The 12,659-nt window shown below is 40.6% G+C and overlaps 1 protein-coding gene across 7 annotated transcripts in view; it reads right to left on the bottom strand.

Annotated features, from left to right (window-relative positions):
* LOC130405755 (uncharacterized) overlaps nucleotides 1-12,659 on the bottom strand; it is a 52,107-nt gene that overhangs the window by 27,171 nt on the left and 12,277 nt on the right. For all 7 annotated transcript variants that reach the window (XM_056610941.1, XM_056610935.1, XM_056610936.1 and 4 more), the window contains exons 8-12: nucleotides 7,986-8,258; nucleotides 7,383-7,655; nucleotides 6,781-7,050; nucleotides 5,347-5,445; nucleotides 1,042-1,155 (exon numbers count right to left, since the gene is read on the bottom strand). In XM_056610941.1, the coding sequence (XP_056466916.1) occupies nucleotides 1,042-1,155; nucleotides 5,347-5,445; nucleotides 6,781-7,050; nucleotides 7,383-7,655; nucleotides 7,986-8,258 (1,029 nt within the window). The remainder of the gene's footprint in view (nucleotides 1-1,041; nucleotides 1,156-5,346; nucleotides 5,446-6,780; nucleotides 7,051-7,382; nucleotides 7,656-7,985; nucleotides 8,259-12,659) is intronic.

The following is a 12,659-nucleotide window of genomic DNA, read 5'->3' as shown; positions in this document are numbered from 1 at the left end:
GAGCGCTAAACACTCGGGACAACGTTTGCGATTCACTTGTTCACATTTCCGGGAAATCATCTACGTAGAGGCACTCCTGCCGCGCCCCCAAATACCTGGTCGAATCTGCCCGCGCGCGCTTCAAGGAAGGTAACCAATCACAACGGAGTTGGGTTGGCAGGAGGGGGGCGAGGGGGCGGAGAAGGACGAAACCGAGCGTTGAATGCTGAAAGCGTCCAGATGAGAGGAAGAGTTTCCCGAAAATCTACATCGTTTTTTGTGTATGGTTAAACATGACTATCAATCATTATAACAACGTTTATAGGTCATCAAAGTCGAAAAAGCATAATAGGTCCCCTTTAAACTTTAAAATGATTGTTAGACTAGACTCACCAAACAAAGAAAGTAGTTTCGCCAACATTGTAATTGAGTTGAGTAATAAAAGGAACTATCGTGTTTGTTCATATTTCTTTCCCAGGTAAGGTTCCACATTAGGTTGCTTGGTTCAGCCTACTTTGTTTGAAGTATAACCAAATCAGCCGTTAATCACTTCTCGTTGGCATAATGGAGTTGCTTTCAGACATCATATACAACATGATAGTCTCACAAACGTGAACGTACCTCTGTATTTAGAAATGCAGAGGTCCAAAATAATCTGAGCTTGCTAGGGAGGTTGTGGGACATGCAAGTACGATTGTTTGTTTTATCCAATTGCATTTAACATCATTTTGAGCTAAAACATTGGATAACAATAGCTTTAAAACCATATCAGTGGACATTGGATTCTTAAGCAGATACATTTTTAAAGAAATAACCCATCATTTATTTGTTACTCCTCACGCTTTGAGTTGCCATCGTTGATCATCTTTCTTTTTTAGTCACTGCATGACGACCCCAAAAACCCTTTAGTCATGAATATGACTTATGTTCGAAATAAGCCATAAAAATGTTAGCCATAAAATGTTAAAAAGATAAACTACGTATTCATCAGGTAGGTGACCATGACATAGAGGGTTATCCATGTAGAGTAGTAACTCGTACAACTAGGAGTCTTGAACTCACCATGCGCGCTACCAAGCTTTTCAAGTGGAAGTGACGCCTCAGAGTCCACAGGGCCGGACAGCTCAGACTTGGACAAGCTCCGCTGTCCGCTACTGCCTGACGTCATCAGAGGTTCTGAAAGACAAATCAATAGAATTTGGAAATTGCGTTAAATATTTTTTGGGTTTTCTGAAAAATACTGAAATAATAATAATAATAATAATAATAATAATAAGTAATATCTGACATCCTCGGAAACTACTTAAACTACTTAACTAATTAATATGTCTGTGTATGTTAAAAAAATCACAAATAGCCCAAAGTAATCCTCAACATGACCTGGACCGGTTTTTCATGTCAATTTACAGCCCACATGAAGTACACTGTAAACATATATAACATGACTGTATCATGTATCATGTTTGTCACGTATCATGTCATTTATCAAAGTGAGTCCATGAATCAAATTGTATTGTTAGTGTAAAATGATGGGAAGTACCAGCTGTTCATAGATTTGGATTGAAAGAGAGTTAAAGGAAACTTTTGGGATTTCTCAACCTTAAGGGGAGAAGAAGGGTACTGAGCATGCAGAACGCTGTTGAGAGTTTGAGACGGTGCGCTCTTACTGGTATTGTGTAAACTACAGAGGACACCTGCATTCCTCCAAAATAGGAACCAGGCTTATCACCGAAAACAATTGAAGCTCAAACTGCTCCTCAACTGTACACTAAAAATGTAAAGTCTATTAAAAACAAAAACAACCCTTTCATACTGCTTCTGTAGTTTATTTGATCAAGTAAATGTTATACAGTTGTTGGCCGGCTTTCCTTCAACCATTGTCGTCCGCCCACTGCCCTGTCAGCTGCAGTGGTCCGTGGGGCGAGAGGGTCTCAGAGAGCTACTGGCCGGCTGGCTAGCTAGCTTGCCCCTGAATACGAAATCTACACAGTTAACTCCTCGCCTAAAACTTTATCAGAAGTGAATTTAGTGATGAAATAGCATTCGAAAATTGTAAAAAAAACAACAATGCGCTCATGGTCTGCTCTGTTGTTGGGGTGCGGCCAAGTTCCTTCAAGATACCAACCGGAGCATCCTGAGTAAAATGGGCGTGTCGAGAAGACATTTAAGCTAAATTGCCATTGACGTATCATATCAATACATTAGGCCTCTTCTGTCAAAAAAATAAGGGCTGACACCATTGGGGTGGTCAAGGGTCAAAGGGTCAAACTGAGAAGTCACCACTATGAGACCCTACATTATAAATGTCAAAGAGCAAATCAAATAATATTTACTTAAAGGACAGAGTTTCCTGTATTCTCATCAAGGAGGAGAATGCATAAGGGGATCTCTGCTCCCTCGTGACCCCAGGCACAAAGGTTAATGTTAGATAACGCTAGGAAAAGGTAGAGTGGCTAGACAATGCAAGGAATAGGATATAGAACTTACATGATGAAGGGGAAACAACATGATAGATTTTTCCATCACAAATCATGTGTGGAGCAGAGCTCATCTCAGCATTTCTGAGACCTGTGCCACGGTTTAAGAAGTCCTCGCATTAGACAATGCGGGAAACTTCAGCTTGCGCAGCTCTTTGAGCGGCAGAGGTTGATTTCCCATTTGGGGACGTCTCCTTGCGAAGCTAATAGAGAGGCGCAGGGCAAACTCAGGGCGAATGTTTGTTCACGTTTATAACTCAAATAAACTAGCCTAACTGTATAAATTCAGATGACTATTTCGTTAAACAGTTTAGACAGAAACGATTGACTTGGTTCCTGAATTTCCCCCACAGGGGCTAAAGGCCATATGACGCCATCCACATTGACCTACGGCACAACGGGCCATTACTGTAAAGTAAACTATGGATATCTCTGGGTTGGAACAATGTTTAAACATTTTAGATTGGTCAAGTAACTCAACATAATATATAACAAAGTATATTTAATAGGTAAATGTTACATATTAGGCCTTTAATATCTGAGGGATTTTATTATAGACGGATACATGGATATTTTAACTGATTAATGTTGGATTGAATCAGAGACCAGGAGGGTTTTTACACACACACACACACACACACACACACACACACACACACACACACACACACACACACACACACACACACACACACACACACACACACACACACACACACACACACACACACATCTTAACATCTTACTGCCAAGAACTATGTCTGACCAAGTGCTCTCCAGTCTTTGTCATTTGAGAAGCTATAGAAATGGACTGGTGGGTTCAGTAAAATGTCGACCTCCACAAAAAGTTTATAATCTAAAATATGTGCCATATGTCATGCGAATGATTTATGTTTGAAACAAGCCATAGGTTTAGAATTGTTATCCCAGATCCCCAAGATATTCCACAACATGCCACACACCTTTGACCTTCTTTAAAAAAAACAATGTATTTATTAAATTAGGTCTTATTATGTTATTATATGATCTGTAATTATCTGGTGTGTATTGTGTAATGTATTTTGACAGGGAAAAACTATGATATAGAGCAGGGGTACTCAAGTAGAAATGATGAGGGGCCACAATTTTTTTTTTCAGTGACTCAAGGGGCCGGTCGGTATACGTGTGACTGAGGCCGATATATGCTCTGTTTTAGACGTAACGCGTAAGCACGTAAGATACATAACCCCCCCTTGCGCGGTAAAATATCCCCCCTTACGTGCGTCGGCCAAAATTCCTGACTATGCGACTAAAACACTACGGCCCTACGCAGCTCGCAAAGACTGTGATTGGTCAGCTAACCACATCCTTTCAGGAGTCTCACATTTCCGGTTTTACAGCATAATAGCGCCATTTTTAAAAGGCTGTGACAGAAGCGAATGAAGAATTTTGAAGAAGGAGAAGAAGAAAACACAAGAACGAATTATGATAATTATAAATATAAACAAGCCAGCGATTTCAAATTCCACGCCCACAGATTCGTTCGTTGCTCCCCCTACTGTTCTGGCGGAGAATCCCCTTGCAACACGCGCAATCCTTAAGGAACCTTAAAGGAACCGTAAATCAAAACTTGTCTAAAACAAGTCCCTTGTGTAAATTACGTGCCTACGTCTCTGCGTCTAAAACGACCCTAAATCGGCCTTGACTGCTGCTGAGATGGACTGTCTGCCTCGAGTTTGGGAGGGCTGGAGCGGTCTGTGGGCTGGAGTGCTATCTGTTTATCGTTGCAACCCCCAGCCTCGTATTGAGATCGCGGCGCGCGGTTTCAAAATAAGAGCGCCCAGCACGTTTTTTTTTTTTTATAATTAAAAAAACTTTTCAAAACAGCTCGAGGGCCATTAATAGACACCCCGCGGGCCACAAAAGGCCCGCGGGCCGCTACTTGAGTATGACTGATATAGAGGGTTATGTTACTTATTAGTCCTTAACCTACACTGTAAAAACGTAAAAAAAAAAAAAAACTTAAAATTGTTGGTCTCATTATGATTTCTGAGTAAAATGAATATAAAACATTAAGTATTCATGTCAACTGTGCAATGCAATTTAGTCCAACCAACAAAGTTGAGTTTTGGGTCAAGAGTTGGGCTCACTGTAGTATCTTTGTTAGCAAGACTCACGGGTTTAAGTCAGACTCTGTCGTGATGCCGGTTGGGAAAAAGGGGTTTATTGCCTTTTGTCAATTTGTTTCTGTTAGGTTAAGTGGGGTTAACGGGTTTGGGGTCTTTATTGTTTGTGTGTTGTTTATTGTGTGTAGTGTTGCCGCCACCGTTACCGAGACTTGCATGTCCGTTGGTTGGGTGTGCGGTGCGCTGTGTGTTGCGGGTGTGTGTTAAATAAAGGCAGCTCTCGGGATCGTGCGGTGTATGAGGCACGAGAGTTGCGTCACCGTTTAACCTGAGCTGCCGTCTCGTGCAGAACGAGTTTGACCATAATGTCAAACTTGTTCTGCACTTTGGTTTGCTGCATTCAGACAGCGATTCTCTGCAGCTGAACTAGCTACATGTTGTTTGTTCTAGTGCTGTCTGGCATTCAGAAATGTAAAACGGAAGTTTCCATTTTTTTATTTTAATAATGTGAACTTAAAACTTGCTTTGCATTCTTTGAACGTTTTTTTTTTTTTAATAATATTAACCTTAATTTGAAATATTAAGTTAACAACCCTGACTTACTTTTTTGAGTTTTGTAAAATATAAAAACCTTAGTTGGTATAACTCTAACTTTCAAGTTTGTCTAAAGAAGAAAATGATCTTTTGATGGGCTCAAAACTCAAAAATTGATTGCAGTAAGTTGCCTTGCAATTTTGAGTTTTCTCAACTTTTTATTTTTTACAGTGTAGGAGACTGAAACTTACCCAGCTCGCTGTCGCCTTCATGCATTTCGAGGGGCAGAGACGGGGACATCAGACCAGGACTCTCCTGTTTGATACTGAATGACGGATCCCCACCAAACCCTGAAGACAAATCAAGAGAATTTGAGATGGCATTAATTGAAAAAAAATGGACAAAAAAAATACTGAAATAAAAATAAACACTTCCTCAGTTGACTTCTGGTAAACCAAATTGTTTCAGTGTTTGATCAAAGTGCCACGAATAACCAACCCACTAAACATTGGACGTTGGATAGACGTGCAGATCCTGTTTATATCAGGTCGGTACATGGCCAATTCTGGACGTCATTTTTTGGGACGTCATACATTTTTTGGACGTCATTTGGATCCCTTTGACAGCTGCAGGAAATGTATACATGATCACACTGCGCAATGCCGTCGGAGTGACGTCTTTTCTGTGTCATTATTGGTCGTCAAATTTCGGTCCACTGAAGGGGTTGTTTTGTAACGCCAGGTGACGTCGTTTTTCGACGTCTAATGTTGACCTCTGTGGGACCTCCGAACATGGGCTATTTAGTTAAAATGTGGTCGTTTGTGGACGTCTTTTCAACATCAAATTGAGACTAATTTTAGACGTCTTTGTTATACTACTTCTTAATGTTTCAAGATGTTTTCTGTACCATTAGGTTTCCTGTAGCTGTAGCATTTCACCTTAGAACTGGGTACGGTTTTTGGCCGTCATTTGGAAGCGTATGACAGGTGCAGGAAATGTATGCACGATGTCATATTTGTGTATTATGATTTTTTGTTGTTATCTTACATTTTCTGGTTTATTTATTTTAAGTAGGCCTAATCAAGTAATTTTTTATACATATATATTTATTTTTGCATGTATCTGTTTATTTACTTGAAAATGCGGTTTGTTGGAAAAGTTCAGTAAATAATTGGCCTAGGTGTGTCTTTGTTTGTGTGTGTGTGTGCACTGGCATGTGGCCTACGGGTGGGTCAAAAGCATGCGAGCTAGACGGAGGGAGGGAGAGCCATTGATCGGTCCATAATCATTTATCCGACGCTGCAATTAAATAAATTGCCGTTTCTCTTTTTCTGATCGCAAAAACCATAAACATGTAAATAAATAAAATAAATTATAGAAGTAGTATAAAAAAGACGTCTAAAATGAGTCTACAAGTCTACACAAACGACCACATTTGGACTAGTCAAGCGATTCCACACACACACACACACACACACACACACACACACACACACACACACACACACACACACACACTTACTTAAGATATGCCGTTTATATGTGATTCTTGGCCCCTGCAGGTAAAGTGGTGCATTACGCTTAACAGCAATTACTTTGATTGACACTGAAACTTCAGCAAATTAGTTATGGACAAAAAACTTTACACACATGTTAAGGGAACTTTAAAAACACCTTAAACTCACTGATCTGAGCAGTTTTGGTCGGATCCAGGGTTGAGCATAGTTCAGGGTGTTTCTCCGTCAGATAATCAACCATCAGGCTACTTGCTTTACCCCCTTTCTCTTTTACCGTATCAATTAGACAATGTGCTTTGTCTTCTCTGGTCGTCTTCCCCTCTACAGTGTTCTTCTCCTCGTCATTCAACACATTTAACTTCCAAAGGTTATGCAGGAGATTGATGAAATCGTTGTAAGACAACATGTCGACTAATTTAGAGCGAATCCTTTCAAGTTCTGAAAGAGAAATCAAGAGAAAAGGCAAATTAAATGAATTAAAAGAAAATTCTCAACATAATAATCTGAATTGATAATTTCTGGGATAATAATTTATCAATTCTTTAAAATATACAATCAAAATCACAACTCCCCTGTAAAACACACACACACACACACACACACACACACACACACACACACACACACACACACACACACACACACACACAGTTTATATGTGATTCTGGGCCCCTACAGGTGAAGTGGTGCATTACGCTTAACAGCAATTACTTTGATTGAAAAAACTTTACACACATGTTAAGGGAACTTTATAAACATGCTGAACTCACTGATCCGAGCAGAAGTTGGGGTCAGACCCAGGGTTAAGCATAGTTCAGGGTGCCTCTCCGTCAGATAATCAACCATCAGGCTACTTGCTCTCTCCCCTTTCCCCAGCACTGCATAAATGAGACAACGTGCTTTGTCTTCTCTGGTCGTCTTCCCCTCTACAGTCTTCTTCTCCTCGTCATTAAACACATTAATCTCCCTGAGGAAACGCAGGAGATTGATGACATCGTGGTCTGACAACGTGTAGACTAATTTAGAGCGAATCCTTCCAAGTTCTGAAATACAAATCAAGAGAAAAGGCAAATTAAACAAATGTAAGTTTCTTCTCAACCAAATTATCTCTGCATTGACAATTTCTGGGATAATAATTGATAAATTCTTTAAAATATACACTCAAAATCACAACTCGCCTGTGAAACACACAGACACAGACACAGACACAGACACACACACACACAGTTTATACGTGATTCTGTGCCCCTACAGGTGAAGTATTGCATTACGCTTAACATCAATTCCTTTGATTGACCCCAAACTTCAGCAAATTAGATGCTGAAAAACGTAACACACCTGTTAAGGGAACTTTATGAACATGTTAAACTCACTGATCAGAGCAGAAGTTGGGGTCAGACCCAGGGTCGGCCATAGTTCAGGGGGTTTCTCCGTCAAATAATCAACCATCACGCTACTTTCTCTCGCCCCTTTCTTCATCACCGTATCAATGAGACATCGTGCTTTGCCTTCACTTGTTATCCACCCCTCTACAGTCTCCTTCTCCTCGTCATTCAACACATTCATCTCCCTAAGGTAACGCAGGAGATTGATGACGTCTTGGTCCAACAACATGTCGACTAATTTAGAGCGAATCCTTCCAAGTTCTGAAAGACAAATCAAGAGAAAAACAAAACGTTACAACTTTTCTTAGATTACCACTTGTGGTGGTAGTGTTGGTTCAAGATGCCACAAAAAACGAATTTCCCAACTTTACCTAAGCTTCTGTGTTCATCTTAATTCACAGCCTACATTAAAGGTCCCATGACATGCTATTTTATGGATGCTTTCACGTAGGTATTAGTGGGCCACTAACACAGTATTCAAATACGTTCCCGAAATTCAGCCGTGGTGCAGAGTTACAGCCACTCCGAGCCAGTCGCACATTGAGCTTCCCCCAAATGCGCTGTTTTGGTGTCTGTAGCTTTAATATAAATGAGGAGGAGAGAGGCGGGTCAAGGAGGAGGGTGGGGGTGTGGCCCTGAGCAGCTTGCAGCCACGGTACCATGCGCTCTGTTTACAGGTGTGACATTATAAAATTGGCTGTCTGGTGCAGATATCGGAATATTTGATGTTCTTTTGTAAGACAATGAATCAGAATGTACTGTGGGTGTAGATTTATCTTAATACCAGCTGTTATTAGATTTGAAAGTTCAAAAGAGAGAGTAGAAAAGAGCAGAAGAGAGCAAGGTTATGAAACTAAACAACTAAGAACCGCCCTCTCCCTCTTTGCTCCCTCGCTCCCTGCATTTATAATAATAATAATAATAATAACTAGGACTGTCTGCAAACAGCCCTCGAGGTAATCACAGCCCATGCACCGCCGTCCCCAGCGACCACCTTCTTAAGCGATTCGCTGGACACGTCATAATCCTAGGCCAGGGGCGGATGGTGTATAGGGGCGATTCGGGCGACGCACTACCAACTGGGAGAAAGAGGATTTTTTTTCTAACAAATTCTATCACAGCAAAAGTAGTTTTCAGTGTTCTAGACATATTATCATTGTCCAATCAGAATCGTCAGATTCAAGTCGCGTTTCAAATGGTCCCGCCTTTCTGGGCGAATTCATTGACGTGGAAAATCGCCCCAGGATTCTCCGTTGACTGTCATGTTAAAACTATTTTTTTCGGAAAATGAGCCTTCAATGCATTTTCAATGGGGATTTGGGACTTGCGTCATACGTAACTGAGCAAAGAGCGCGAAGGGATATCTTCAATCAAGTCACTTCCTAATTTCAACATGGCTGCTAATGTGTGCAATTCCGTTGCGTCTCTGAAAGAAGTTCCTTTAAGTCGACGATCCAATTCAGATAAATTCTTGGCATTAAAACAATCAGGACCTCCAAGACCAAAATCAATAAAAAAAGCGTTGACATTCTGTCGACGTGAAGAAGAAGGACATTGATGCAGCAGTCTTCATCAAAAGTGCCCTCGAGAGCTTGACAAGAAGTGTGCAGACCATTAGGTAAGATAACATTTATATTATTTGATCCTTCTCAAAGCAAAGCTTTGTTATGAGAACATATGCATTAAAGGAGACTGTATTTGTGTTCTTTTTTATAATATATGATCTTTTTTATAATATATTGCCATTGGTGTATTCTAGCTTGCTTTACTCTGTGCTGGACATCCCGGTTAGGCGAGGCACAATGGATAGCTTAAAAAAAAGTGTTTAACACTAACATTATGCATCCCTGCCCATTTTAAGTGGGTATACTCATCATGCCTTCAGTGTGTCTTGAACAACCACACATAAAAGGTTGCCCATATTATATTGATATATTATCGTATTTGTCTAAATACATACTTGACTGTAGATAGATTTATTAATCTGACCAGCTGCAAGAGCCATCAGGAACCGACAGACCAAGGACGGCTTTGACAGAAGAGGCGAAGCAGAGGCTGTCTGAAGAGGTCTGCGACACCATCCTGGCTCACATCAAAGCGAGGTTCTCTTTCACTGGCCACCTTGTGAGTGCTACCTTAGTACAAGGAAATATGTTTGAAAGGTACTGCCATTCATTTCCTGTTGATGCTCTGAATGCCTCTGTGAAGGCATATCCCACGCTCAGAGGTGGGTAGGAACGCGCTACAAATACTTGAGTAACTTTTTGGATAAATTGTAATTTTAGGAGTAGTTTTATTGCACCATACTTTTACTTTTACTTGAGTAAATATTTGAAGAAAGAACGGTACTTTTACGCCGTTCCATTTGGCTACGTGACGGTCGTTACTTTGTTTTTTTAGATCTTTTCTTTTATTACATGCAAGATCTATTTTTATCACGTGAATATTCCTTAGCCCAAGTGAAGGACTTCAAGGACCTCGGGGTCTTGTTCGCGAGTGAGGGTACTATGGAGCGTGAGATTGGCCGGAGAATCGGAGCAGCGGGGGCGGAATTGCGTTCGCTTTACCGCACCGTTGTTACGAAAAGAGAGCTGAGTCGCAAGGCAAAGCTCTCGATCTACCGGTCGATCTTCGTTCCTATCCTCCCCTATGGTCATGAGGGTTGGGTGATGACCGAAAGGACGAGATCGCGGGTACAAGCGGCCGAGAGGCAATTGAATAACGCCTGCACACACACAGGCACGCACGCACACGCAGAGTGGTAATCGGGAGAGTTGGGAGAATTCTCTGTAGCCCGTTAACGTTTCGGGGGGCGCCGGGTCACACACACACAGTTTTTCACCCACTCCGTATCCAGCTTATTCCATGCTTACAGCACCCAGGCTACTATGCGGCGAGCTGGGGCTCTCATGTTCTCCCCTGCGGTGTATTCCTTGTCCGCATCCCCTGCCATCCAGTTGTCATACGATTCATGCAGACTGGTTTTGAACGGCTGATTACATGGATGTACTTTGTTAATAATGTTAGTTAACAGTTATACGTGTATTGGTTTTAATTAATATAATTTTGGATAAACCGAATTTATTTTAATGTTATTTAAAGGTTGATGTAGCCTATTTAATTTTACAAAGATTTAATTTGTTATTGTTTTAGTTCAAGGGTTATACACCTTATTTATTTTATTTAAAAGGATGTTATTTACATTATCTTTATTTGAACCTTGCTGTTTTATATTTTGTTGGTGTCTATTTTGTACCGTTTGTGTTGCTGTTTATTAAAAAAATAAATCGGAGAAACTCAGTAGGCCTACTTGTACTCGAGTAATTGAGTAGACTTTTCACTGCATACTTTTTTACTCTTACTTGAGTAATTATTTTTACGAGTACTTTTACTTCTACTTGAGTAATTATAATCTTAAAGTAACAATACTTTTACTTGAGTACATTTTTTAGCTCCTCTGCCCACCACTGCCCACGCTGAACAAGGCAAAGCTCAAGACGGAACTGTCTCTAATCTATGAGAATCCTGAATCAAGGCTTGCTGTGGTGCACTGGCACTGTACCAGGTTATCATGAGCTACAACCTCCAGGAGACATTCTCTGAGACTGTGAGTTTGTTGAACATTCTCATAACTACTCCTATGACAACAGCTGAAGCTGAGAGATGTTTCTCAACTTTGAAAATAATTAAGACATTCCTGTGAAATTCAATGGGCCAGGAAAGTCTGAATGCACTGGCCATGCTCTCCATGGAGAGGGAACTAGTCCTCAACATGCGTGATTTCAATGAGAAAGTCATTGACCGCTTTGCTGCACTGAAAGAGAGACTAGCAAAGTTTCAGTACAAGTAATGTAGTCTCTCTCTCTCTCTCTCTCTCTCTCTCTCTCTCTCTCTCTCTCTCTCTCTCTCTCTCTCTCTCTCTCTCTCTCTCTCTCTCTCTCTCTCTCTCTCTCTCTCTCTCTCTCTCTCTCTCTCTCTCTCTCAAAAGTTTAATTAGACTTGTATTCTTTCACCTGAGAAAAATATTACTGAAATCAGACCAACTTTCCCCTTCTTACAAATTATTCTGTCTGTTTTAGCGTGTTGCATTGCATATCGCACTGACTACAACTGAATACCTGGACTCTCCTTCTCCACTGAGTATGGTTGATCCTGAATGACACACTTTGATATTGAGAATATTGGTGTTTTATTAAATATTGTATATCGGCCTGTGAAGGTCCTCAACCTCCTTTATAAAACCTGATGTGTGTCCCTTGTTTCTTTAAGACTTAAACTGCTGTCCAGCAGCAGTTTGCTGGAATATGTTTTCCTCCTGCCTGTTCAGAGAAATTGTAGTTTTTACAGATACCTTTTTTCTTGTTTTACCATGATCATTTTCATGCCCTATATCTGCCAAACATACCATAAGCAATGACATAAACTATAGATTGTTCATATTTCTTTACTAGTTTGGGGTTAAAGATTTATTTTTTTGGTTCAAACTCTTTGTTTGAATTAGATCCAAATCACGACGTTAATCACTCATAAGTTAACCTTGGCATAACGGAGCTGCTTTCAGACATCTTACAGAACATGATCGTTACCTTGGACGTGCTATTCATTAGTTACACAATCATCTCACAAACATCACCGTAGGAAAACAGCAGATCGGTTCCTGAC

The sequence above is a fragment of the Gadus chalcogrammus genome, chromosome 16 (assembly GCF_026213295.1).
Source record: "Gadus chalcogrammus isolate NIFS_2021 chromosome 16, NIFS_Gcha_1.0, whole genome shotgun sequence".
Taxonomy (NCBI): Eukaryota; Metazoa; Chordata; class Actinopteri; order Gadiformes; family Gadidae; genus Gadus; species Gadus chalcogrammus.
This window is presented reverse-complemented; position numbering and strand designations above follow the sequence as displayed.